The sequence below is a fragment of the Australozyma saopauloensis genome, chromosome 7 (assembly GCF_035610405.1).
Source record: "Australozyma saopauloensis chromosome 7, complete sequence".
In the NCBI taxonomy this organism is placed as follows: Eukaryota; Fungi; Ascomycota; class Pichiomycetes; order Serinales; family Metschnikowiaceae; genus Australozyma; species Australozyma saopauloensis.
The window spans coordinates 10001-37983 of NC_086137.1; the positions used below are offsets into that span (position 1 = coordinate 10001).

General features: G+C 41.0%; 10 protein-coding genes and 1 non-coding gene across 11 annotated transcripts; 4 read left to right on the plus strand and 7 right to left on the minus strand.

Annotated features, from left to right (window-relative positions):
• Window positions 1-3486: 3486 nt before the first annotated feature.
• Window positions 3487-3603, minus strand: PUMCH_000004. Its single transcript, XR_010015725.1, has one exon. It is a non-coding gene; the product is annotated as a 5S ribosomal RNA (ribosomal RNA).
• A 3149-nt stretch (window positions 3604-6752) lies between these two features.
• PUMCH_004942 (uncharacterized protein) lies at window positions 6753-8339 on the plus strand (the record flags this gene model as incomplete). The annotated part of the gene is made up of 1 exon (XM_063023857.1): window positions 6753-8339. One exon carries the CDS (start codon window positions 6753-6755, stop codon window positions 8337-8339), a length of 1587 nt encoding a protein of 528 aa, XP_062879927.1.
• Window positions 8340-9598: 1259 nt separating this feature from the next.
• On the minus strand, window positions 9599-10144 carry PUMCH_004943 (uncharacterized protein; the record flags this gene model as incomplete). The annotated part of the gene is made up of 1 exon (XM_063023858.1): window positions 9599-10144. One exon carries the CDS (start codon window positions 10142-10144, stop codon window positions 9599-9601), a length of 546 nt encoding a protein of 181 aa, XP_062879928.1.
• A 473-nt stretch (window positions 10145-10617) lies between these two features.
• PUMCH_004944 (uncharacterized protein) lies at window positions 10618-12777 on the minus strand (the record flags this gene model as incomplete). The annotated part of the gene is made up of 1 exon (XM_063023859.1): window positions 10618-12777. One exon carries the CDS (start codon window positions 12775-12777, stop codon window positions 10618-10620), a length of 2160 nt encoding a protein of 719 aa, XP_062879929.1.
• A 323-nt stretch (window positions 12778-13100) lies between these two features.
• On the minus strand, window positions 13101-15089 carry PUMCH_004945 (uncharacterized protein; the record flags this gene model as incomplete). Its single annotated transcript, XM_063023860.1, has 1 exon — window positions 13101-15089. One exon carries the CDS (start codon window positions 15087-15089, stop codon window positions 13101-13103), a length of 1989 nt encoding a protein of 662 aa, XP_062879930.1.
• Window positions 15090-16068: 979 nt separating this feature from the next.
• Window positions 16069-17067, plus strand: PUMCH_004946 (uncharacterized protein; the record flags this gene model as incomplete). The annotated part of the gene is made up of 1 exon (XM_063023861.1): window positions 16069-17067. The coding sequence occupies one exon, from the start codon at window positions 16069-16071 to the stop codon at window positions 17065-17067; it is 999 nt and encodes a 332-aa protein (XP_062879931.1).
• A 90-nt stretch (window positions 17068-17157) lies between these two features.
• On the minus strand, window positions 17158-17871 carry PUMCH_004947 (uncharacterized protein; the record flags this gene model as incomplete). The annotated part of the gene is made up of 1 exon (XM_063023862.1): window positions 17158-17871. One exon carries the CDS (start codon window positions 17869-17871, stop codon window positions 17158-17160), a length of 714 nt encoding a protein of 237 aa, XP_062879932.1.
• An 806-nt stretch (window positions 17872-18677) lies between these two features.
• On the plus strand, window positions 18678-20126 carry PUMCH_004948 (uncharacterized protein; the record flags this gene model as incomplete). The annotated part of the gene is made up of 1 exon (XM_063023863.1): window positions 18678-20126. The coding sequence occupies one exon, from the start codon at window positions 18678-18680 to the stop codon at window positions 20124-20126; it is 1449 nt and encodes a 482-aa protein (XP_062879933.1).
• Window positions 20127-20275: 149 nt separating this feature from the next.
• Window positions 20276-21103, minus strand: PUMCH_004949 (uncharacterized protein; the record flags this gene model as incomplete). Its single annotated transcript, XM_063023864.1, has 1 exon — window positions 20276-21103. One exon carries the CDS (start codon window positions 21101-21103, stop codon window positions 20276-20278), a length of 828 nt encoding a protein of 275 aa, XP_062879934.1.
• A 1942-nt stretch (window positions 21104-23045) lies between these two features.
• Window positions 23046-23801, plus strand: PUMCH_004950 (uncharacterized protein; the record flags this gene model as incomplete). Its single annotated transcript, XM_063023865.1, has 1 exon — window positions 23046-23801. One exon carries the CDS (start codon window positions 23046-23048, stop codon window positions 23799-23801), a length of 756 nt encoding a protein of 251 aa, XP_062879935.1.
• A 2713-nt stretch (window positions 23802-26514) lies between these two features.
• PUMCH_004951 (uncharacterized protein) lies at window positions 26515-27744 on the minus strand (the record flags this gene model as incomplete). Its single annotated transcript, XM_063023866.1, has 1 exon — window positions 26515-27744. One exon carries the CDS (start codon window positions 27742-27744, stop codon window positions 26515-26517), a length of 1230 nt encoding a protein of 409 aa, XP_062879936.1.
• Window positions 27745-27983: the final 239 nt, after the last annotated feature.

Consider the following 27983-nt stretch of genomic DNA (forward strand, 5'->3'; position numbering starts at 1 on the left):
AAGAGAACCTACCTTTGGCTGAGCTCATATCCGATATCCCCTAAGCTGGACTTAAAAATAATCTCAAAACTTGTTGATTTGCAGACTGACCTCCCAAAATAAGACATAATATCCAGCAATAAGCTTAAGATCATTCTAAAGATTGATATCAAAGGTTATCTGCATCCCCTGTTGCTTTGAAGAGATCAGTCGATTTGTGGTGTAGATCAGCATTGGCCAAGGAAAGCCAAATTCGGGATGGAGCAGGTTTACGGGTAAAACGCTAGTAAACTGAAGACAAAGAGAAACGCCTTCGAAGAACAGAATTGACATGATGCTTTGCCTTCTTCATTGCATTATCACAGAAGCTATTGTCTCTTAGCTCTCTCAAACCCCTAGAAGCCTGCGAATCTGATCAGAATGAGTCGAACCCATTAATAAAGTTGATAAGAATTGGAAATGTAATTACTAGAAAAGAATTTCGTTTAATTGAGAAGAGAAATGGTGCCTTGATGCTACGATTTAGTGGCTATACTTGATGAGCAAATGACATAAAGTTTCACCACCAATTTGAGACAAAATATCACAACAGACCCATTGATAGTGTTTTAGGAGTACCATGAAATTGACTTCATATAATTTGTAGTACTTTTCGAACACATGGTCAAAATGAATTTGTAGCATTCCCAGGTGTTGTATCAATCTCTACAATTCCGAGAAACTTGCAAACCACAAATATTATCAATTCACAAAATTCAATTATATATGTTGTGAAAATTACTTCATAATCAGTTGAGTCACCACAATTTTTCGTTTGATTTTTTCAACTAGCCGTTGCATGTGTATCGACAATTCCAACACTCAATCCGACCCGTTAATCAGAAGCTTGCACCAAAAAATCCTCTAAAAACCTTGAATCAAGTGCATAAAACATTTGGATTATTATTCATAAGGATTTCGCATTCTATTTCCACTTTTATGGTCATTCCCTCTCAACCCTTCGTGGAACACGCTTCGGACCGCATAAACACAGGCGCGCGCGAATCATAACACCCACCACTTTTTTTTTCAGGTCATTCACAAAATCTGAGAAGGAAGGGGGTCTGAGGGTTGCAAAAGTTGAGGAAATGTGGGATTTATTGAGTTTGGGCAAAATTTGTGGCGTTTTGTGGCTTTGGAGTGGATTTGAGGCTGTACGGAATCGAATGGGTTAGCGGGATCTTTCACGGCAATAATGGGTGTGTGAGTGGCTTCTGGAACAATAAAATGGGTAAATGGGATAAATGGGGCAAGGATACTGTCTTTAATACAGTTCATTGAACTGCTTGATCGGATTTGAATGGCTTTTGGGATGATGGGCTTCCGGGGGATATAACAAAGGGCAAATGGAATATATTGCTTGTGGCGTGGTTTAAAATCTTGAGGTTCTGGGTTGAAATGTATTGTGGAGCTTTTGTATTTTGATACGATTCACGCTGATTGTGTGATTGGGAGGCTACCTGAGGGTGCATGCTTTTGCTGCATCAAACAGCCTCAAGAAAGTGATGTGATGCCCGTGTCAACACGAAATGACATAACAAACATGTAAATTGCTTCCAATTTCATGTTTGAAGTGTTCTTTTTCCGTTCTGGGTCACCAGAATCTTGTGTGATTGATCATTGGAACAAAAAGATACCAAGTCAACGAATCCCGTTAGAAGAAATCGGGCTATGGAAGTCTCATGTATATCGCAAAACTTTGATCAAATTGAGATCCAGTCCGTTTGAGATTTTGGCGAATATCTGCTCTTGAACTGACAACATTTGTTGTATTCAAATACGATTGGTCAGAGATCAATGGTGTAGCGAATTTCGATTCGAAAGCCACTAGAAGCTTTTGATTATGAATGAATATCTTCTTGACTAATCAAGGAATGATTTTGATTGATGTTGAAAAGTTCAATGGCCATCAATTTTGACTCTCTGAATACAGAACATACTTTGCATATCCTCACTGCAACAAGAGGTTCATTTTTGTCATACCGATGAAATATAACAAACTTCCTCATTGATAGGCCCGGGTACGACTCTTTCTGTTTGTATTCGTGGTTAAAATCGTTGACTGGGTTGTCTTTCTGAATTGAAGCCAAGCCACAGTCACAACTCTTTATTGGAGCGACATTAATTATACCGACTTACTTGAAAAGACTGATTGAGTATCAGTCGACTTCTGCTAATTCTTCTCTTTGAAATTGTCGATGTCCTCGATCAGACCAGGATCCCACAAATTCACATTTCCAGCACCAATCTCAGAAAGCTAGTAGTGAACGTGAAACAGCGTGAGATGCTCAAATACCGTGATCCTATCAAACTCAAGATCTGTGGTTGCTTGTCTGCTGGCCTACAATGTGTGGGATGGTCGTAATTCGCTTTTACTTGCGTTGCTCGAAATTTCTTGCAATCAGCCCAGATTCGGAAATTCAGCAAAGCCTTTGAGGCAAAATACCCCTTGCAATGGTGATAAACAATTCTGAAATGACCTCGGAAACCAAACCTCGAGTATTGGTGGATTTGTCGATACATACTTTGTTCCGTTCTCTATTTTGGCTGTTTGATACGTTAGCCATGGGGACATACGTGCAACTGGCCAATCGGTATTCTTGGCCCACTCTGCCTTACAGCTCGATATGGTTCTGAACCTCTTTCATTCGCAATCTCTTCAACTGGCTACTTCTTCCATTGGAAAACCTGATTAATGAACCTAAATGTATTCCACTTGAAACCAGAAAACTGTTTGAGGGCGATAGCTGTTCATTGTGAAAAGTTCTGCTCAATTTCAACAATTTGTCTAAGACTCTTTTCAAAAGATCTATCAATTCTGATCGAATACAATTTGGCGCCTATTGTTCATAATGTTTTGTCACATCTTTTGATCACCCGTGCTTGGAGATGATTCAAATCAATCATGATGAGCACTTCACTGTCAGAAGTGACCTCTTTTTCATTGTTGATGTCCGTGTTCGACTCCTTCTTCTTCAAATGTTAAAAGTGATACGAAAAGGAAGGCTGCCATGCGAGATAGGCAATTACCATTAAAGAGATTTTTAATCTAGCTTGCTTAGAATGCTGAGAGATGAGGTCTCTATATGCTCTCGGTCTCAGAGTGTGCAAAAAAAGTCTGTGAGTTCAACAGACATGCCCAAGTAGTAGCCACAGACTTGACCTCAACAATCCATTTGTTTATTCACTGGGGTGGTCTTTATTGTCATGTTGTTTTGTGCTTTCAGTAGGTTGTTGCTTTTCGAGTTCAGTTTCCGTCCCCATTCTTCTATGCTGCGTCTCTGTTGTGCTGTCGTCATACTTGATAGATGGTAGGATAGAGAGCACTAGTTCCTTCAAATTGTAAAGTTTTAGTCATCGTAAACCCTACTCCAGTATTTTCAATGCTCGAAATCACATCCATCGTTCATATCAAAAACAAAGTGCTCAACGATAATCTTCATGAAGAAGGGAGAGGATCCAAAAAAGATTGCAGCACCACAATTTCACACATGGTCTCCCACTGCATTACTCAGTGTGGCTCTAAGTGGCTTGACTAACGTTGATCGGACGGGAAACAGTATTTTCCACTTGATATGGCCGCAACCGAAAGTTGATTTTGGAGTTTGTCCTAGAGCTTGCACAAAAGGAAGGTATGCTTTCAGTTCTCGTGAGATGATCGATTCTGACGTACTTTTCTTCGTCACAAAATTAAATAATTAGACTAGATATCTTCTATCTATTTCATCTTCGAGTTTCAATTGTAATCTATAGGATTATTGTACAAGTAATTGAGTAGCCGTTCAGAGACACGATTCCTCAGGTATTAGAATATCTGGCCGGCGAAGTAAGTTTGGCAGGAAAATAGCTCAGCGGCAAAACAATTTAGCAATACCGATTGTGCCACCGAACACCAATAGATGATCTTGAATGCCTGAATACTTGCGTTTGTTCACCTCTCGATGAAGAAGTGTTTGCTTGCCAATACTGCTTTGTTTACCATACTTTCGGATTTAGTATGCTCCTCACTAGACTTTTCACGCTTATTAAGGGATCGATTCAGGAAATCAAGATCTGTGCCTGAACAAGAGGACATTGCGCAGAAGAGATTTGGTCTCATAATCCCAAACTTAATTGACATTGTTGGGCATCTATTTATATATCATGAAGGTTTTGCTGCCAAGATTGAATTCAAATGAAACCATTCTTGTTATTCCTCTTCAACCAGATACTACACAAGCACTTACATGACAACTCTTCCCCACAACAACAAGAACTCACCAATCAAACTTTCGAACATAAAAACAAAGAATTGATTCATGATGAAAGAAAGCATGTGTGAGTGGTTGTTTTTAATGGTTTGGCGTTTGGCTTCTGGCCCTTTTATTTTAGAGGGAATATCTGAACTCCGATGAGTATAAGTATACTACAAGATCTATTTAGAAATTTATTGCAATACACGCTTATAGTAGAGCACCATAAACATTACTCTGTGTATCATGACTGAGTCTGGCAGACTTTCTCTTGGAGAATTCATAAAATAGGTACACAATTTGAAAAGCTATGCTACAATTCAGACCGAACAGAGCTAAACAAAGCACAGGAACGATAATTCTATCAATGCATGATATTCCTTCTTTTAGGTCCGCAAAAAGGCAGGAATACGATCCAATCATTAAGCCCACCGTGATAAGGTAAAGAACCAGGAGGGCGCAAAGACATTCCCAAAAGATCCTGGTAGCTGAAGGCATGTAGTTCGAAACTTGAAATAAAAATAAAAGCTTTTATGGGGTGAAGTTGCATAATAGATCATAGCATCCACATTGCATGTTAGATCATAGCATCCACATGGCATATCATAAAATGTAAAGATTCCGGAATGGCCCCTAATTAATCAAGATTTGTCGTGACAAGATTTGAGAGGATTGAGAGGGGGCATGATGGATATTCTGCTCAACATTGGCCAATTATGACGGATATCTGAATGCTGCTGTTGATGATCAGTGACTGGAAAATGCTATGGAGCGGTCTCTTTGGACCTCCAATTCAGGCAGCATTGTGCTTCGTCTCACTTATCACAAAATGATGCCAACATTGACTTTCTAATCTAAGTAACTTACGGGAATGCAAGGATTACAAATCTTTCGCTATAAAAATTGAATCGACGAGTTGACTGGAGAGGAATTGAGATTTACAAGTATGCGACACATCAAGTTCCGTGAGATACACCTTGTCTCACGCCATTCACACTAGTCTATCAGATGGCACAAAAAAAGTTGTAAATGTCAAGGGAGAGAATTTCTCAGGTAGAAGACATCGTGTACCGAAAAGAGAGCTGAACTAAAGTACCTGAGATGGATGTTTAGATGATGTGTATTTTCAATCAAATGGAAATCAGTTTTCAGGGATGATGTGACAATTGTCTTTGAAGCCCTTAGAACCAATTCCATTAAACCCTTTTGACACCAACCTCATGGGTATTTCGACTAGTTACTGGCCATGAGTGAGATTCCAGATTCTGCTTAGATTTTGCTGAGATTTTGCGAAGCTAGAATTGAGAGAAGATCAGGCATCTGAAATGAGTGTCTGTATCTGAAATTATCGTTACAGACATTACTGTGTCGTGGGATTCTATAGTGAGGTGCTTTCACATTTACCTCAGCTATTATTCAAATGAAGGGGCCTTGCGAACAACAGGACTATCCTAGTTGTGATACTGCTGAAAAGGTTGAAGAGGCACACTTCGAACGGATTGTGAAGAGCGCTTCCCAATTCAATTCTAAGGCCGATGATTCTGGATTCCTGACAATATTAATCTAAGCTGAAGATGGTCTAGTTTGACCTCGAGCTATTTTGCGTTCTAAATCTGGGAAATTCACTCTTGGGCTGAAACTACGCAAGAGATTTCAACACCATTGATAATGTGTGTGAAACGAATACCATTTGCACTCGAAGCAACAGTTGAGATAAATCATTCATTTTAAGAGGCACTTGCGTTTGAAATTAAAGTCTCAATTTCGCTGCTGCATCTATCGAGTTTCCCTTACACATTTCTAAGTGACAGATTGTTGACGTGTAATCACAAAGCGAAAACAAATAAATCGACTGGGTTCTAGGCCAGGGCTGGATCTAGGAATCAGAGCGAGATCAGGCCAGACTAAACTAATAATGCAGTATATGTCATTGTGTTATTGGTCTTTATTTAATTATAGGCTCTCGAAATTCATGTTGAGATGCTACAAGGCATGTGAAGATCTACTTCACCCACAATTCGCAGCCCCTCCTTGGGGTAAGTCTCGTTTGTGTGCAGTCCCTCTATCGAAACGCAACAAGATTAGCTACAAATCAATGAGAGAACATTCAAGAAATTCAAGTATTTGTAAATAGACAAGTACCCTAGTAGATTCGCATAAATTAATAATTGAGCGGATATCAATTGTTCTCTCCGCAGGTATTAGAACTTGTTCATTTAGAGGAATGTCAAATCTATTGATCTAACGGCGCCCCAAATTACGCGAAGTGGAACAATCCTATGAGAATTACCGTATCTAGAATGCAGAATGGCTCTTAATTCCCCTGGAGTTTAGATGCAGTGCCAACTTATTGGAGGACATCATGCTTGAGGGCAAGATGTTTCATGTGATAATGCCAACCCCTCCAGTGTCTAATGGCCTATAAAACAAAAAAGACTGCCAGCAATTGAGATTGTCCAATTATTAACCTTATTTTTATATTGGCAACTCTTTAATTTTATAATGCTTTTAGAAAAGTTGCAGGCCATCCAGGGCAGCTTGTTCAAGGAATCATGTTCAACGTTTCAATTGATGATATACGCTGTGACAAGTATCGTAGTGTATGTGTTGTACCGTCACTTGAAATTAGCTTACCTCGGTAGAAAACTCAAAGCTGCACCAGCGCCCAGTCTTCCCTCAGCTGGATTCTTCAACAGCAGACCTGCAATCACTGTTTTGAAATACAAAAGGGAAGGGCGTCTTCTTGAATTCTTATGGGGTCTTTTCTATGGCGACAATGAGAATTTCTCTGTCAGAATTGGTGGCAAAACCCTCTTTGCGACAAGTGACCCTGAAAATATTAAGGCTCTCTTGGCTACTCAATTCAATGACTTTGAGCTAGGTGTGCGTCATTCCCACTTCAAGCCACTTTTGGGAGATGGTATCTTTACATTGGATTACGATGGTTGGAAACACTCAAGAGCGCTTTTGAGACCCAACTTCTCGAGAGAAAAAATTGGCCACACCAAAGCATTAGAAAGCCATGTCCAAGCACTTTTCTACCACGTTAAGGCCACAAATGGTGCACCTTTTGATATTCAGAATTTGTTTTTCAAGATCACAGTAGACACCGCCACCGAATTTTTGTTTGGCCACTCTGCCCATTCATTGCGTGATGGCACTCTGGAACAATTTGAGGAGCAATTTGAGGGAGAACGTGACTTTTACAGAGCATTCAATTGTGCTCAGGAAACCTTAGCCTCTAGAGCATGGTTGCAACAGTGGTATTGGCTCATTTGTCCCAGATCCTTTTTGGATAACTGTAAAGTCGTGCACAATTTTGCTGACTTTTACGTCAACAAAGCTCTTTCAATGTCTCCAGAAGAGGTAGAGAAGAAAAGTGAAACTTCGTACACCTTCTTGTATGAACTTGTAAAGTCCACAAGAAATCCAAGGGCGTTGCGTGATCAATTGTTGAACATTATGATTGCTGGAAGAGATACAACTGCAGGATTAATGTCGTTCACCATGTTTGAGCTTGCCAGAAATCCTGACGTGTGGGAAAAGCTTAAGCAAGAGATTCATGAACACTTTGGATCTGGAAAAGAAGCAAGAACTGAAGATATGACATTTGAGACCTTGAAAAAGTGCAATTATTTGAAGAATGTTATCAATGAGGTTTTGAGATTGTACCCGAGCGTACCAGTCAACTACCGCTTTGCAAACAAGAATACAACATTGCCAAGAGGTGGTGGAAAAGATGGTTCAAAACCTGTTCTTATTGAGAAAGGTGAGTGCATTGGTTACCTCATTGTCTGCACGCATAGGAACGAGAAATACTTCGGAAAAGATGCGCATGTCTTTAGACCAGAAAGATGGGATGACAAGTCATTAAAGCCAGGTTGGGCTTACCTTCCATTTAACGGTGGACCCAGAATCTGTTTGGGACAACAATTCGCAATCACAGAAGCTTCCTACATTATCAGTCGTATCGCTCAAGAATTCCCTAATCTTCGTGATTGCAACGTTGAACCAATGAAATATCCTCCACGCATCACTTCTCAGCTCACCAGTTCAGTCAGTGCTGGCTGTTGCGTTTCATTGACCTAGGCCAATATGAACTCTCACATATATATGGACCATCTCCTATGCCCTCTCTTTTACAACACTTATGAATGAACGAACTTATTATTTCTAATTGATACTAGCTCAAAATCTGTTCTGTCATATATTAATCGTATGAAATAATTCAATTCTATTTCACTAGACGGGGCATATGAAATCATAATAATTCTCATTCATTTTTTTGAGAGTCCATTCTGATTGCCTACAACTTGGGCTTAGTTCGAGGGTCAACCGCTCTTAAAAATGGCTCAATGGATGCGGCTTTCATGATGTTTCCTTTGATCTTCAATTTACCTCCCATGAACAATTTTTGTGGATTAGCTTCGTTGTTCACCAACTTCACGAAGTTCACATCGGACATGAACAATTGAATGTCGCATTTGGGTATACTTCCTTCAATTTTCTCAACTGTACCATTTTTCTTAAAGTCTAGAAGCCAAGAGAATGTCTTTCCTTGTTTGTTTTTCAAGGTTATTACACAAATAGAGTTGACAGTTTTGAGTGACTTTTGCTTGAGCGCCGGATCGTCATCCACCACGCTTTTCATGAAGTCAAAGAGCTCAGACCCATAGAATCCGTCAACTGCTAATGAATTTTTTTCCTCTGCCATTTTTGAAAACTAGGTTTAATATTCACAATTACACTCAAATTTTTAGATTGATAAGTTACATTATTAACCATGGCACACACACAGTATTTATTTCTTACCAAAGGCACATGATAAGGGGATCACACCTTAAAAATACGAGGATAGAAGAGTTACATGCCGGATCTACTGTCGATTTCCGAAAGGGGCATCACATAGAATGTGGGGAGAAGGGGGGATCCGTATTCAAAATAATCACAGGATGTTCGAGATAACGGTTTTGATTTTTTGGCCCAGTCATCCCTGTTAGGGTAAACTTTCGTGTTGCAGAAGTAGCCTCTATATGGCAATGATGTTGAAGCGAAATCAAATATTCGCACCATTGACTTGAATTGATCCCATTTACTGTCCAGTCAGTAAATAACTCTAGGTGAAGACTTGGAATTCTCTAATTGCATCATCAACCTCAAAATTAGTAAGACTAGAGACTTCTCAGCATCGCAAAATAGTAAGATTGCCCTCGAAGTATATCGATTGATCCAGAAAATTAATCAAGAGAGTAGATCAACATCGAAGAAGAGAAAACAATGTTGATTGCATCGTATAGTGGGTTGTGAAGTTCATTGCGTAGGCTACGACCGTCGAACCTGGGAAGGCCTTAAGACAGGGGACCAATATTTTTCATTTCAATCTCGTCACTTCTTACTTCTCCTCTTTCTTGTTGATCTAGCATGTTATCAAAGAATGTGGTTCGTAGTTCTTTCCAGCGCGTTGAGTACGTAGACAAAGTGACCAAAAGGATTCCACTTAGAACTTGCAAACACCACCAAAGGACTGAAGTGGGGAACTTCCCGCTATACAAGTTAACAACAATTAAATTGATGATGTGTACCGTAAGTGCGAAGTCCCATGCGAGTTTAGAACGACCCACAATGATAGTGACAAAAAGAACGCACAAAAGGGAGTCAAAGAGCCATAAAAAGAAAAGCATAAGTCCCATAGTATTGTCAGGCTCAACTAGTTCCCACGAGAAAACCCAGGAAATGCTAAATTCATAGCCATTCAATTGGGCCACTAAGTAGAAGAGAACAAAGGCAGATAAGTAGTAGAAACTTTGGAGTAGGAGAATTTGGACAAAAATGCGCACAGGAGATGAATTGGGCTCCGGTCCCAAAAGCCTGTATCCATTTGACGCGCTCGGCATCTCAAACTTCTTACGATCTGAGACTTGTTTCGGTTTTTTGTTGAAGCGACTACATGATACGTGGGGACATAGTGATAAAAAAGAAAAAAACAGAAACTATCGTAAATTTTGAAACCAACTCGTTTTCAGCATTTTGTCCATTTAATTGATTATGGGAATTTTCTTATTCCCAAAATTAGTATCATTTTGAAAACTGATTGTTTCGACGACTCCAGCTAGTGCCACATGATTTTAAAAAAATTTAGGACTTCACTCAATACAAAAAAAACAAATTGTAAAGCAAAAAACAAGACTCGTCGGAAATCAATGTAGAGAGAAGGCCAAAACTTATCATCTATCTAAGCAATCACCTCACAGCAGTCGTCTTCTTCAATAAAGAAATCTACGCCGCTACAATATTGGTTCTCTTTTGTATACATTAATAATATCAAATGGAGCTCTTGCTAGCAAGACGACTCATATGCAAAACTTATCTATTTCCGTCTTGGCCTCTTTGTTTTTCCACCACTAGAGTTTCTAGCCTTCCCTTGTGTTTTCGCACGATCGTCCTTGGTTTTCTTGTAAACCTTACTACTTTCACTTTGTGCTTCTATTCTCTTTCTCTTTTTCGAATTTGGAACGTTCTTACTCTTTGATAATTGTGACATTGCTCCGCTTTTCTTTTCTGCCTCACTGGCGAACCATGTTCTCTTTGGCTTAGAGTAGATTTGGTCACCATGTTTTAGAAGATTGTCAGCCTTGTTGAGCTCCATCTCAGCCGACATCATCTCCTTAGCTTGCTTTTCTTCAACCAAGACTTCTTCAACAGTGTCTTTTTTGCTCTCAACAATTTCATTAATCGCAGCGACTTCAGCCCAATCAACATTTCTTGAAACAGCTTTTTGCTCCGTAGAATTAGTCTCTAATGATTTGATGGCGGCCTTCACAATGTTACGATCCGAGGCTGCATCACCCACAAATGTGATAGACTTACCCTCTCTTCCGGCTCTTGCTGTTCTTCCAACTCTGTGCAAGTAAATCTCATGCGACTTGGGCATATCGTAGTTGATGACCAATTCAATTTTAGGAATATCCAAACCTCTAGCCGCCAAGTCTGTACAGATGAGAATTGGAACAACAAGATTTTTGAAGTCGTTCACATTGTTGAGACGCTGCTCCTGAGACAAAGAACCATGCAACTCAGAAACCCTCAAACCCAAGAGTCCTAGAATGACCCTCAATCTATGCGCAGTTTCTTTTCGAGAAACGAAAATGACAATACGACTTTGCTGACTTGGGTCAATTCCACGAAGTAAGTTAAACAACAATGCTGGCTTCATATCGTCCTTTTTACGAATACGAACAAATTCTTGCACCAACTTAGAAGCTGCGGCTTTTGGAGGGTCGATCATGATCCGCACTGGCTTATTTAACGAAAGTTGAATCAAATCCTGAATCTTGGTATTCATAGTGGCAGAAAACAACATGGTTTGACGCTTGTGCTTTGGAATCAAAGACAAAATTTCTGTAAGCTCAGCTTGGAAACCTTCTTCCAACATTCTGTCGGCTTCATCCATAACTAAGATCTCCAATCCATCGATAGAAAAAGAAGCTGAGTTTCTGATGTGATCAATCAATCTACCAGGTGTTGCAACCACAATATCTGGACGGCTCTTCAATTGCTGCTCTTGTTGCCTCAAATTGAGACCACCGACAGCCAAACCGAAACTGATACTTGGAATGAATCTTGCAATCTTCTTGCCAACGTCACAGACTTGAATGGCCAATTCTCTTGTGGGAGCCAATACAATAACTCGAGTTGCAGCCACCTTGCTAGGCTTATAAATCAATCTCTCAATAATTGGAATCATGTAAGCAGCGGTTTTACCGGATCCTGTAACCGCACCTGCGACAATGTCCTTTCCCAAGAGTGAAATAGGGATGGAAGCCGCCTGAATAGGCGATGGTTTAGTGTAACCCAAGTTAGCCAAACCTTTAAGAACTGGACGTGAAAGATCCAATGTTTGAAATGTCGAATGAGCCAGATTTTCCAGATTGGCCTCCTCAGAAGCTTCATAGAATTCAGCCATAGCAGCCGCAGAATCACCTTCGTCTTCAGAACTTTCGCCCTCAGATTCTTCGCCAGCTTTGGTAGTTTTTGGCTCGCTCTGATCTTGGCTAGGTTCATCTTCATCAGCTGCGGGTTCGTCCTCATCCTCATCATCATCGTCATGAACTCCCATTCCAAAACCATCCATTGCAAGCTCATCGTCATCATCATCAGATTTTTCACCTTCAGCCTCCTCTTCATCGCCTTCGTTATCACCATCCGATTCGGAGTCTTGTTCTTCCTCGTCTTTCTCAACAAGGCCAGTCAAACCACCTTTTCTTCTCAAGATATCGTCTAAGTCGACATCCTTTCTCTTCTTCGGTTTCTCATCTTCAGTCACGCGAAATTCCCAGCCTGCGTCTGTGTTGGTTGTTTCGAATCCGTCTAAAGAGAACTGGAAGTCTGGGTTGATATTTTTGTCACCCTCTAGCTGATTCTCATCCTCAGAGTCGGTTTCGGGCGCTGGGAGCTCCTGTTCTGAATCACTATTGATTGTGAGAATTAAATCGTCTGACTTGACCTTTGATCTCTTGCTTTTGGCCATTTTGAGCGTCGATGGAAAGAGCAGATGTATTTTGGTGAGAAGAGATGCTCATCTTGGAGTGCATAATGACATCCACATCAATCAGCTCTCCACATTTTCGCCATAATTCAGTAAAATTTTCGAAGCAAGAACACTTTATAAGTTTTGTCTCATGATAAATGCATTACAAAATTACATACGGTTGTGTTTTTTGAGCCATCGTGCGTGTTTTATGTGTAGATGTGTATATATAAGTATCGAAGATACTTGAATCACTCCATTGAGCAAATCTAACAAAAGTATTGTGTTTTGTAAAGATGTCTAAAAGTACTAGTCTAGTTAACTTACATATAGTGAAAGTCCCTCAGGATCTCCTCAAGCTCGTTGAGATCATAAAACTCAGCATCGTCAACAACTTCAGAATTCTTCGGAGCACAATCAGCAAAATCTTCACTCTCTAAGATTAAAAGTTGAGTATTCTTTCTGATTTCTTGTAGAGACTTGATGTGCTGGGTTGTCTCGACCGATAGATGCTCTTCCTGAGTGAGACCCTTTAACATCTTTAGACCATCCAACCAGACTGCTTTATTGTCTTCAGAGTCCGTGTAAAAACTGAGAAGTGTTTGATCTTGCTTGTTCGTGAGTCTAATCTCCTCATAAGACATAGTTCCTTTGATGGAAATCAATGCTTTGTTGCGGGCCTTGTCTCTCTCTCCAACACTTTTACCAATTTTGGTTGACTTGAAGTTTTCAATGCTGTTGAGTAGAATTGATTGAGATTCCATCTCTTCAAAAGTTGGTTTGCGGGCGGGGATTTCGTCATACTCTTTGTAATGAAGAGCACGTCTGTTAGGACTCAAAATAAGGAAGTAGTAATTGCCCGTATTGGGTTTTTTTGGACGATTTTGGAACAATTGAAGAGCATGTGACTCGGTGTGTACCCATGCACCTTTAAGTAATTGCATAACTCTTTGTTCACGAACAAATTCAAGAGTTTGCTCCTTCAAAGTGGTATCAAAACCATGAAATATAGAGTTCCAGTTGTTTTTGTGTTTTGATTTCATTTCAGAGAACTGATAGAAACGAATATCATCTGATGTTCTTTCCGCAAAGCTCTCGAGACTTTCATCAATGCTCAGCCCCAGCAGAAGACTACCTTCTAAAAGCTTAATATTGGTCTGTAGCAATTTGATGATTCCCTCAATATCACGAGGATTCTCAAGCTGAGAACGTGTGTTCTGCCACAATCTTAAACAATTGTCCATAGAGTGGTAAATCATCAACTCCCACGAAAGAATGTGTTTTGAAATCTCAGGAAACACTGATTTTCTATGAAATGTGTCAAGCCAGATCTCAGTACATTTATCGATGAATAAATAGAGCGGAAATGTACGGTTGTGATCACTCATCATAAGTTCCTCATGAAATCTTTTTTTGAAGGTCATATTTGGGTCTTTCAAAAAAACCTTCAAATCCATTGCAAGCAAAATCGAAAAATTCTCCACAACAAACTTCTTTGGCTCGGCAGTAAAGCCTGCCTTAACATATTCATCCGAGGTTGCAGGAGTTGCATACTCATTCAAGGATACATCCAAAAAAATGAATAAGTTAATGAGCATGATTTGATGAGATTCTAATTGCATGTCAAATAGGGTCTTACTGAGGTACTCATTCAATCGATAGTATGCGCTCTCGAGATTCTCAATGGCCTTGACCACATTTGAGTCCGAGGGTTCGATTAGGTTACCAGCAGTAGAAAAGAACTTGTCATGTTTGAGACGACCAGCAAGTGTGATGATCTTATCGTAATTGAAGGAAAGTGACTTGTTGATGAGCTCCGTAACCAAGCGGATCGAGGGAAGCAATATCTTGCTATCAGACAGATACAATCTGGCTGTCATGACATCTATAGCATCAAGGTGTTCTACCAAGCTTAAGTATAAGGGCAAATATGGTTCTATTGACGCTTTACGCATGGCTGGCGGAAAGGGTCCACCGTTGATCGTCAGAAGCATGATTTTTAAGATCGCCTTATACGTGTCAGTGGACATTTTGGCCGAAACGATTGAAAGAAGCAGTCCAAAGAGTGCTTCATCCAAAATAGGACAAAAGTCCGCCGAGTGAACATCAGCCCCACTCACACACTCCAATAGTTTGGCCAAAACGACGATGGAGTTGACTTTCTCCTGCTTGTCGCTGCCCAAAATCTTCACTCGTAGCGTCGTAGCCAAGGAGACAGCGGTCTGTGCGTCCAAAGCACCCGTTCTAGCCGAACTGGGTTTGCTTAGAAGCTCATTTAGTTTCTGATTGATTTGCCGTGAGGTTTCGTCCATCTCTAAATAAAGCGTAAAGAACCTTGAGAGAGTCTATTTGAACGGAAAGGAGCAAAATGTCCTGTTGAATATGGTGCAGTGGTGCAGCTGTGGATTAATTTTCACTTTTGGAATATGAGTGTGCATATTTCATGGGCGGGCAAGATAACCAAAACACTTACAAGGGGCAATTTGAGCCAGGTAAATAATAAGAAAGATAGTAACCACAAAGGAACTCCCGCTATTTTGACCAATTTCCGGAAAGTACTAGAATTTCACATGATCATATGTTATGGAAGTTTTTCTTTGCTTTGTCGGTGCAGACTTGAGCTTAACCGTTTGTCTAGATCATGCAAACAGACAGTACAAATACTTCGCAAAACTGAGGAATCCTAAACAAGAAAAGGATTTGAGAAATGCGCTAAAGAAAAAAAACAAAAAAAAACTCACGACAAAAAGTTCCGTTTTAGAGTTCAATGGCCAATTGAATCATTTAGCCTTGTGATCTGCTGGCAACTGATCGCCCTCTATACATAGTAAGAGTTTCTCCACATATAAAACTTAAGTACAACACCCTTATGTTCGACATTGCAAATGTATGCGCAACAAATCACCCACCCACTTAAAAAATATTTACTAACTCCAGGCATTGTCGTTTCTCGACAACCCTGCCATCAATTGGAAGGCTGTGGTGACCTCGCTTATTCTTGGAAAGTATGCTTTTGAGACATACATTGACTACAGACAATATCAAGTCTTGCATCGCAAAAAACCACCCGTGTCCATCGAAAAGGAAATTCTGCAAGAGACTTTTGTTAAGGCGCAAACATATTCCAAGGCAAAGGCTCGTTTTGGTTTCTTCTCGAACGCTCTTGAGGTTTTGAAGGATGTCGCAACCATCAAATACAACTTTTTGCCCAAGTTGTGGTCTGTTGCTGGCAGCGCTTCGATCGCCTTGTCTCACTACAAGTATATTGGTCGCTTCTTTGGCGCATCTGTCATGTCGCAAAGTATTGTTTTCTTCGCCATTACCACTACTCTTTCTGTGTTAGAATCAATCCCTACTTCATACTACCAGACTTTTGTGTTGGAAGAGAAATTTGGATTTAACAAGACAACATTGAAAGTTTGGCTCACTGATATGGTCAAGTCTCTTCTCCTCACCATCACTTTGGGATCGCCTTTCTTGTATGCCTTCTTAAAGATTATCGAGGTTTACGGCGTTTCTTTCGTTTCCTACGCCTGTGGGTTGGTGTTGTTTGCCCAATTGTTCTTCATGACCATTGCACCCTCATTCATCCTTCCTCTTTTCTACAAATTCAGTCCCCTCGAGGATGGCGAGTTAAAGACCGAGATTGAGGCGTTGGCAAAAAGAAACGAATTCCCACTCAAAGAATTGAGCGTCATGGATGGATCCACTAGAAGTGCACACTCAAATGCATTTTTCGTTGGCTTGCCCTGGAGCAAAAAGATTGTCCTCTACGACACATTGATTGAACACAACACCACCCCCGAAACTGTGGCTGTGTTAGCCCATGAGATTGGTCACTGGAAGCTCAATCATTTGGCTCAACTGATGGTGGCTACTCAGGGAACCTTGGCTTTCACATTCATCCTCTTCTCCGCTTTCCTTGGCAACAGAGCAATTTTCCACTCTTTTGGTTTCCACGGTGTTTATCCTCCCTTTATTGCCTTCACTTTGTTTTCATATGTCAGCTCTCCTTTGAACTGTCTCTTCCAATTTGGTTTGAACGTTTTGTCCAGAAAGAACGAGTACCAAGCAGATCAGTATGCTCTTGAACAGGGTCACTCTGACAGCTTGGCTTATTCTTTGATCAAACTCACTACCGAGAATTTGGGAACGATTGACAGTGACTGGTTGTATTCTGCCTACAACCACTCACATCCTATTTTGGCCGACCGATTATCAAACTTAGGTTATGTGTCAAAGGAGAAGGTTGGCGATGTGAAGATTGCTGGTGCAGAAAAGCAGGATTAAGATGGGGTATACTTTTAGGTTTATACATATATTTACATATATTCATTCCCCTCATATATCATTGAATGCAACAGATGATGAATCCAAAGACTATTGAGTGTAGCGTTTCTTCCGCTCCGCATACGCAGCACGCATCTGAACGTAACCCAAGTGTATCTTTCCTATGAAATGATCTGCCAAACGCCTATCGCTGTCTAAACGAGATAAATACGCCCCACAAACCTCACATACCTGTAATTTCTGCTGAGCAGATTGACCTACGTTCTCAGCAGTGATACGAGCTTGTTCAGCCGCAACTTCTCTTTCTTTGAGGGTCTTCTCAAGAGCTAATGTCTGTTCTAATGCCTTCGAGACGTCTGACGCTTGTGCCAAGTATCGTATCTCCAGCGCCATTAAGCCCACGCTTGTATCTAGTTCTTCTAAGTCTTTTGTGGCCGCTGCAATTTTTGCCTTTTCCTCTGGGGTGTGCTCGAGTCTTCGAAGAGCTGTTGCGATGGTAGCATCGATGTCTCCGATGTACTTCTGGAGAATCTGAAAGTATTCGAACTCAAAACTGGGAAACTTTTCACCCCTTTTTCTTGTTCTGTATTCATACTCCAACTTGTGCTTCTCCATATGTAGATTGGGACAAGATCCCAAATTAAGTTTTGTATCTGCAAAAAGGTCAAAGGGACAAATGCCAACCAAAAAAGCCTTACATACTCTAGGACTCGTGAAATCAATCTCTTTGCGTCTGGTTTGATGCGAAACAAGTGCATCACGACCCATAAGCTGTTCTAGAAGCCTTCGCTGATCATCTGCCATGATGTAATATAGGATCAATTTCTGCTGTTTGTATTCCTAGAGAGATATAGTTTTGGGTATTCGTAAATAGCGAGATCAAAAGCAATACTATGATAAATTCCGACTCTGTACTGTTCCGGGCTGCTCTGGTTTTCAATGCCAAAGTGTGTGTTATTGTACTCTAGGTGAGGGTGAAATTTGCAACCAAAGCCATGATGCAGTGACAACAGGTCAACCTACAAATATTTGAATAAGAGAACGGATTCAAAAAAGAAGAAGAGAATAATTTAGTATTTTGCTGAGCGGTAGACCTAGAAAAAAAAAAACGTAATACACTCGATCTTTAAGATACAGATATGACGCTTCGTACCAGTTGGAATCATGATCGTTAAACTCAAGAATGCACAGTATTATACGAAAAGCCAGCCTCTTGGAGTATTTAATAAATGCACTTCAGATACTATTCTTCTTGTTCTGTTCAACTATTGCACAAACCCGGAACTGCAAAAGCACTCGAATTGCAATGAGCGATGAGAACCACTGCAGTAATTAAGGATAAACCATCGGCAACGAATAAGTTCATTCAGTTGTCTCAATCTGCTTATAGAATTTTTTGGATACCCAATCAAGGACGAAAATTTATCACCCGCAGGGTTAACCTATTAGCCTCCCCACACTTCGTTCTTTGGTCCAGACCCCATTCACTTCCACAATCCCGATCATTTCTACCTCTTCGCTCATTAACATCAAAAACTTCTCTCAAACCTTAAATTTAATCCCAAGACAACACAAATCTTTCCCGGTACCCATAAATTTGCACTGCCATTATGAAGAAATATCAATTGATGGGAAGAAAAGCCACAGTTAAAGCCCGACGGAGGAACGTCAGCTATCCGAGCTTGCATCTTCTCTCGTTGCCGATAGAAATTTTACTTCGAATACTAGGGTTTTTACGCGAAGACCTACCATGCTTGCTTCTGTTGGCTCTTACGTGCGGGAAGCTTAATGGTGTTGTTCTGAAAATGTTCTTGTATGAGCTGGTTCAATTCAAATCAGTGCCCCGATTCATCAAATTTGCACACGCCCATCTTCCTCAAAGAGCTTCGCCTCTACGCTTTGTTCTGAGCGAACCGAGCTCGAAGATTAATTTCATTCGTAGCATCCACTTCGTCAATCCCCCGATGTTCAATGATCTGAATCCTGTGACAACAATTGCGGGATCATACTCGCTCTTTGCCCTGGATCTGGGAATCGACCAATATAAAGGTTTCGTTCGTAACCTCCAGCTGCTATTAACAGAGGCTTATGGCTTAAAAGAGCTCTCCATTTCTGAGATCCTGCCTCAATTCAAGTTTTCACCAGAGTTCCTCGAAACTTCACATTCAAACAGCTTGAAATTGCGCTTCAAATCGTCTACTCCCTCGCGTACACTCGAGAAGTTGAGTCTAACGGCCCAATCTGGGTGGTCTATTCCTTTCAAGGTCGATCACGTATCCTTGTTCATGCGGTATTTTAGAGAAATTGGCTCTTTGGAGTTACATAATTTTGTCATCAATGACGCAAAGCTCATGTCTGAGCTGGCGCTTCCCATCAATGGCCTCAAACTATCTGCTTGTACTTACTCAAAGCAATTATGCAAACGAAAAGGGCTAGACACATTTGGAGGGACCACTTGCTTAGAACTCGAATCAATCCAACATATCAATGATTTGTTTGTGATCGATGCGATCAAACTTAACGCAAGGTTGTCAAGATTGTCAATCGATATCTCCTCCACAATCTTTTATCATGTCGATAGCTCTGACAACTCGTGGAAATTTCAATTCTCCAAATACAATAATTTTTTCAAACTTTTATGCTCCGGTAAAGGTGGCTATTGCACAATCAAAGAATTGGTCCTCACAGAATTCGATTTGTTTCACACCATATCTCATGAACACAGCACAGACTTGAATACCATCAAAGAAGAGGACGAAGAGTTGGAGGATGAAATCGAGTACCCTGAGCTCCAGGAAGAAAAAGAAGATACATTTGAATACCTCATGGACTCTCTATCTCAAATACCAATGTTGACCATTGTAATGAAAAAGGAGCCTATGGTAATTCACACTTGTAAGAACTGTGGCTTCACTGTGACGGATTCTCACAAAGGAGTGTCTTCTCTTCGCGAACATGAATGGACAAGTTTATTGCAACCTTTGGTTACCAACAAGGACTGCAAAGTTACAATTTTGGACCACAACATGCATTTATTATATAACAAACCACTTCATTGAAAGCATTTTATTCATCAAAGGAAGGCAACGGGGCAAATACTGCGAGTAACACTACTAGAAACGCCATGAAAACCTTCAAGTCTTGGTTGACTTGCGCCTTGCGAGTTGCCTCTATTTTTGTTAATATTCATGTCATTTGTGATGGTGCTTTATGAGTACTTGCCAGTTTCGTAGCCGAGGGTTCCATAAATCTTGGCAGTGGTCTTGGCCCAAAGATTGTATATCCCTTCGATTACCCGTCCTACAAGTGTGGCTTCTTGCTGATAGTGGGCCAGCGGAGCTGGACAAAGTAATCGACCGGGGCCAATTTGATCAGTATCGCTGCCAGAATCACTGCTGGAATCGCTTTCATCGTAGTTTGTTTCTTCGTCTGACTCACCACCGAACTCTTCATCACTCATACCATACCGAATAGGTGAAGATGATGTCTTATACATACCACTAATGGTGTAAGGGGAAGCAAAGCTTTCTCGATTGAGAACCACTTTTGGCAGCTCTAAATAAAACAGGTTCCCGCCCACATCAAAAATTTCATAGGGAGACTCGAGCATTGCATCCGTGAGTTCAATAAATTTTCCTCTGTTGATTTTCACTCCTTTATGGACAAGGTCTGGGGCAACACAAGGTGGTAAGTTGTTGGTAGTGAACAAGTTGCGATAGGAGTTCATACATTTCCGCTCATTTCCTTCGGAAGCTTCGATAACTGGACGAGTTGAAATAGATGATGCAATCGCATTGAGCCTTTCTCTTGCCTGGTGAAAGTCAGAAAGGAGCTGGATGCTGCCGTTCGGCATGATGCGAACCAAACCGTAATTATTTGGCTCCTCGCTATACTCGTAGATTAAACCACCTTTGAATACTTTACTCATTTTGTCCGAGTAAATAGCATCAATCTCTTCAAACTTCCGGGGAGTGACATTGTTGCAACCATATCTAGTGTTAGCATTAATGCTGCTTATAGTCGAAAGGCTATACATACTCAGAGAGGAAAACAGGTTTGGAGTAGTCTTCAAAGGCGTCTACTAAGACATTGTAACCACTGGTGTAAAAATTTTGCTCGCCGCACCATTGATATGAATTTACTCCATAGAAATCCACAGTTTCAATTGGGTCGCGATTGGCGCACTCAAGATACCTAGATAGTGAGACACGATAGTTTAGGTCATCAGCAGCAGAGTAGCCAACGGGTATAATCCTTGGAGCGTTGTTTTTTATGTAATTCTTGAGATCTCTGACTACAGCCTTGATGTAAATAGATGCTTTAGAGGCAGATGTCGGATCATTGATAATTTCATTTCCAGCGAAATAGCCTAGAGTGTTGTTATAGCCACTAAACAGTTCAACTACCATAAATATATTTCGGAGATACTCTTTTGTATACGTTGACCATGGTTGGTAGCGATTCAAGTGGCGATTCGGTAAGGGAGAGTTAACATCTAAAACAAGGTAGATACCAGCTGCTGCTAACATTGTCATGCACGCATCATGGTTGACATTACTGTCAACGTTGTATACTCGAATTGTCTATTGTTAGAATGTGTTCCGAATGGCGTTGAGTGTATACATACATTGATGTTCAACTTCTGAAATAATGCAATATCACGAGCACATGCTTCTGGTTCGGAGAGGGGGTCTGCGCCTTGAGAAACAGAAGAAGTACCGCCGGGCTGATAATCAACTCCTCGGATGAAAAACTGTATGTTAGTGTCCATGGCGGGAATCTCTTATCTATTAGTCTTACATACCTCTTGACCTGTAACGCTATCGAGAAATCTTCGGCCCGAAACAATAATTGGATTTATAGATAAAACGGAGTGAATCAAGAGAAGCAAGAAAAGAGCATTTGCATAGGGTTTCATATCTCTTATTCAGCACAGTGGAGTAGATATTTTGCAGCCATTCGTCCCGAGTTCACACCACAAAATGATAATGATATTATTCAAAAAAAACAACCTCAATTCACCCTATAAGCTTCAAACACAGATTCTCATGCATGTTTTTTTTTTTTTTTTCGTGTCAGAAGTTTGCAAGCACAGGGTGTACTTCGAAGTTATACATATGAGTAGCAGATCGGCGAACGACGCATCGGCTGGAAATTAGTAAATAGATCCGAAAGCAGCATTTTCTTTGCATAAACTCCCACAAATGGTTCAGTTATGGGTATGGCGGCTCATAATGATAACGCCAGTGTCTGCCACCAAACAAAGTGAGGTTGGGGGATGCTCGAGTACTCGTAGTATGCGCTTGTGATTTAGCAGAAAACGGTCACAGAAATATAGTCTCACAACTTTATATCGTTTGGGCTCAGATCATAATTCGAACATGAGTTAATTCAGTTCTTGTGTGCATTCAGACTGCTAATTGGCTACCTATCTAAACCATCATCGAGGTTGGAGAATGGCACCCAAAAATGATTAAAGAGTAATCTACTTGTAAACCAGTTTATATCAACTGAATTGTTGGCCATTCGAAGATTCCATAACTGGTTGTCCGAGTACCAATTAGTGACATACATCTCGCCTCGTATGACGATTCTAATCAGAGAAACAATTGCTATATCAGTGGTCTCTTCAGCTTATAAAAAAAGAATAATATGTCATAATCAAACCATTTGCATTCAGACAATGCTAATCCCAAGTCTTACTCACCACGATACTAAAGACTGACCCACTACCGGAATCAATGATGAAAAAAAAAATTAAAGAGTGAGAGCCTACAATAACGAAGAGCTTACTTCAAGTTGATGGAATAAAACTTAGGAGTTTTTTTTCTTTGGTTCGAATTGTTCCTGGAAGCATGTAACACGTGACCAATGTTGAGTTCTCCAGCTGGGTCGTGCGAAATCCAGATGCTCGCAAGCGCAGGTAGTGAAAAAAAAAATCCGCACCTGAAAAATCTCTTCTCTCAACAACAATTAAAATGTCCGCCCAAAAGCTTTTGTCCAAGAAGAGAAAGTTAGTCGCCGATGGTGTCTTCTACGCTGAGTTGAACGAGTTCTTCACCAGAGAGCTTGCTGAGCAAGGTTACGCCGGTGTTGAGGTCAGAAAGACCTCCACCAAGTTGGAGGTAATTGTTAAGGCCTCTAACACTCAAGGTGTTTTGGGTGAGCAAGGTAGAAGAATCCACGAGTTGACCTCTTTGATTGTCAAGAGATTCAAGTTGACCTCCGAGCGTTTGGTTATCTACGCTGAGAGAGTCGAGGAGAGAGCTCTTTCTGCTGCTGTCCAAGCTGAGGCTTTGAAGGCTAAGTTGTTGTCTGGTTTGCCAATCAGAAGAGCCGCTTACGGTGTTTTGAGATTCTCCATGGCTGCTGGTGCCAAGGGTGTTGAGGTTGTTGTTTCTGGTAAGTTGAGAGCTGCCAGAGCCAAGTCCCAAAAGTACGCTGACGGTTTCATGATCCACTCTGGTCAACCAACCAAGGACTTCATTGACACTGCTATCAGACACGTTTTGATGAGACAAGGTGTCTTGGGTATTAAGGTCAAGATTATGAGAGACCCATCCAAGAACAAGGTTGGTCCTACTGCTTTGCCAGATGCTGTCAAGATCGCTGAGAACAAGGACGAGGATGAGGCCATCCCAGAGATCAAGGTCAACGTCTACAGAGAGCAAGCTAAGAAGGAGGAGGCTGTCGAGGCTGAGGCCGAGGCTGAGGAGGCTGCTGTTGAGGCTTAAGTGTTTTTTAGTCTGTACATTGAATACTAATTATGCTTATTATCAAGATTTACATCATGGGATCATTCGCATCATCTACTGGTGCAATGTGGCCCCTTTCCAGTTGTTTTGTTCGTAGCTTCATCTTTTTTGTTTTGGTTTTATAAGCGTTTGTGGCAATAAGTTTCGTTTAGTGGTTGTTGTAGTATAGTCGCATATTGCCACTCACAGAAACAAGGGTTCCAATTGGTGCGAAGAGGCTTGAACGAAAGGCTATATTTTAAGTGTTTTGAATTATTCCGTCTCATGCATAATTACCCCTTTCGTCAAGCAATTTTTTTGCGCATCAGCTTTCGGATTCGGACTATCTGACTAATCGTCTGCCAATGAGAGCAGAACGGCTGTATCCACCCCGACTACTGTAGTGTACGCCCACCTAAAAAACGGAGATAGGCAAATAAGAAATTTATGGTGGCATAACTAAATACTATATATGAGAAATGTAACAGAAGCAAGGACTCGCTCAGACTGTTTGATGACAACAGAGTTCTTAAAATATTCTCCACGTTTCGATCAGTATGACTCAATTGATCGGATATGCACTTGCATTCAACCGACCGGTGATTAAACGGAGTTCGATGCGGACCTGCAGATACTCGCCGAGCAGTCAATCGTACCACTACTCCGAAACGGCCTGAAGGATGGCTCCTGCCACAAGTTAAAAAGGTGTAGTCTCGGTTGAACGGATCTCATTCAGATTGGGTTTTATTTGTCTGTTCAAAGAAAAATATGGACTATTACCATGCTTTTCGGTGGTGTATGTCCGGCCGCTTTTGTCTTATCTTTACTCAGCTTGGCCTCATGACTCTTTACGTCACCTGCAAGACCTGCACCTCGGAGTTTGACCACGGAGTACCCCCAGATAAAATTATCGGTTGCCGGAGGTACAAGTCCAGGAAATAGTATAAATAGTGGCTTCCATTCCCCCCTCCATTTAATTTTTTCCATACAAAAAACAAAAGCAAAGTCTCTGACCACAAGATTACTACTACCAGACTAAAAGTACTGACTCATTAACTCAAGTACTACTCCATCTCAATCAAATAGCATATAGTACACTAACTAGTACTAGCACACATATCTACCAACACACACACACACGCACATAATGTCTGCTCCTTTGAAGTTCCTCGAGTTGTCTAACGACATCTCTGAGCCATTTATCATTCCAAATGTCTCTCCACTCTCTCCACAATTGCAACCAGCCAACGCCCCCTTGTCTCCTATCACTGACGCCACCATTGCTAGAGACAGAGCTATGTCTGTTGTTGAGCTCAACTAGATTGCAGGATGATTTATTTAATGATTACGATTTGTTTATAATTTTGGGAATATAAGGTATTCAGGGATACACATGTAGCTTTTGTAGAAGAAGTGACTTCTCGTAAACTAAATAATGATACGCCAAACTATTTGGCTGTACTCAATTGGCCAGGAGGTTAGACTCAACAAGGGATTTCGTTTGGTCCAATAAATGTTTTATTGAAGGCGGAGTTCGTTTAGAGTGAGATTTGAGGAAGTTTAACAGTGTACAAAGACAAGGCTATGCAAAGAATTGAAAAGATGATAACCAAAAGTACATAGTATTACAAGTTTTCTTAGAAACCATCAAATTGTGCATCTATTCTACGACACGTGCTCGGTTCTATTTCGGTCCATGGCATCGAATATCGAGTATCGATCAACAGTCAACAACAAACTCTCAATTGGACCGACGGTCCAATACAATTCACACGACGTTCGCTTTTTTGCATTCAAAATTGCCTCAGTGAGTGTGATATTGTACGATACCAACAATGCATAACCAATGAAACTGCCTGAAAAACTAGCTGTGCATAATTTACTGTGAAAGGCCATGTAACAAAACAACTAAAAGCATGCCGGCAGTAGATCCAGTGACGGACGCTGAACATTTTTTTTTCTTCACAGGACATTGCCTAATCGGGACATGGGTCCAGTCACAGTCTCCCTCATCTAGTCTCACTTGTGACTGCGGTAGTGGAGAACCGCAGGAAACATGCACATAGCAACCGAGGCTGCATTTCATGTGATCTCTCCTCTAAGTTACTTATAAAGAAAGTGAATCCAGCGGTTAGCGTTTACTTTTCCATTCTCATCCAACAACTGTTAGAAGTTCAATTCCCACTTCTCTCATTTTCTAATTCTCTTCTTTGCTCTGCCATCTTAAGAGTAATCTGTAAACTCCACGTTAACCCCACATTTCACATCCCACATCAAAAATGTCTTTGGCCGCTGACGGATTCAACGCCTCTTCATTGTTCCAAGAGTTGAGCGATGGTTTGAAAGACGAGAGCATCAAGAAGAAGGCTATCAACGGTGTCAAGGCTGTCATTGTCATCACCTTGAAAAACAAGGAGGGAAAGGACCAATCATGGGTTTTGGACTTGAAGAAGGACGGTTCCATCTCTAAGGTCGACACTCCTCCAAAGAGCGACGTGCAATTGTTGTTGAAGGATGCAGACTTCGTCAAGTTGGCTTCTGGTAAGGCCAACGGTCAGAAGTTGTTCATGAACGGAAAGTTGAAGGTCAAGGGTAACATGATGAAGGCTACTGCCATTGAGTCTGTGTTCAAGTCCATTGACCCAAGACCAAAGTTGTAAGCCTCTCGCTTCTGCTCCACAAATTTTATGTATATGATAATATTACGGCATTTCTAAAACACCGCGACTTCTTCCTCAGTAGAAATGCAATTAGCTGCCACCAGCAGTACCTGGAACATTTCCATGAAGCCAACAAGATACGTGGTCTCGACCTGACCTGAATTCTTATTAAATACAACAGAGAGAAGAACCTCTGGTCCATTACTCAATTCGAATTGGAGTAGTTCGCTGCTTTCTATTGCTCCCCTGAGATGTGTAACAGGATGATTTTCGCAAAGAGAGAGCAGATGGACTGTATTCTTGACCCAATCCCACACTTGAACAATTCCATCTTCATATCCAGTAATCAAAAAATCTCCAATAGCACAAATGCTGCTCACACTGTAATCACGCTTGTGCTTCACCTCAGTGGCACAGTTCTGGGCTATACTATACTGCTGTACCAAACCCAGTTCATAGCCGGCAAAGACAACCTGCTGCTTACAATCAAAAAGTAGCTCTGGTCTGAATTGATTCTCGAGAGGCTCACTAGAACTAGTGGCAATTGCAACACACTTCACGATATCAGAGTGATCAGTGATACGCCGAAATATCGAAACAGCATTTCCTGTGGAGCATTCCCAAACAATCACAGAGCCGTCTTCCGACGAAGTAACGAAATTACGTCCACGGCCTATGAGTGCGGCATCTGTTATTGTCTTCTTATGCTTCATGAAAGTTCGAGTTGGTTTGGTCAGAGAATTGATGTTGACAAGATCCCAAAGGTGGATGCATAGATCGTCTCCAACACTGAGCAATACTTTCTCAGAAGGAAAGAGTCCCAAATGGGTCACTGTAGAGTAGTGTGCTTCAGCAAGGGTGGTCAGAGCTTTCTTTTCAGATGTATCGTAGAAAGATATATTTCCATTTAGGGTACCCAAAATTATTTCGAGTCCTGACTCAAGCCCAACAGCCAGTGTGATCAAACCATACTCAGATACAGGGTACTTCAGAGTAGGTCGTTTCAATGTGTATGTTGAGGACTGATTCTTCTCTGTGATCGTTACACTATAGAGAGATTCCGATAGAGGTTTGAAATCAAATGTCTGCAGAGGATTCTCTGCCTTGCCATTGAATTTAAGAGACTTGTTTCCATCAAGAGAGACTTCTACAGAGAAATATTGTTGCAGTTCATCGATTGTAGCGTCACGCCGAGCCACCCAGAATGATTCGCTAGCGATATTTCCAGTTTCAACATCATTTATGACATCTTCGAAACTATTTTGGATTGTAACGACAAACATTGCCGTTCTTTGGTCAAGTTGACTGGTAAGACACCTATGCAGAAAGGGAAGTAGTGGTCAAGGAGCAAAGTACCACAAACTTTAATTGCGCACAAATGTGAGAGTGTTGGAAGCTCTAATCAGATCTCTTTTGTCGACTTTCAAGATACAAAAGTTTTCTTGTTTTGACAAGATGAATGTAGGTATTGCCATACCATCAATCAATATGTGGGGTTAATAAATCAAAAAGCAAAACTTGA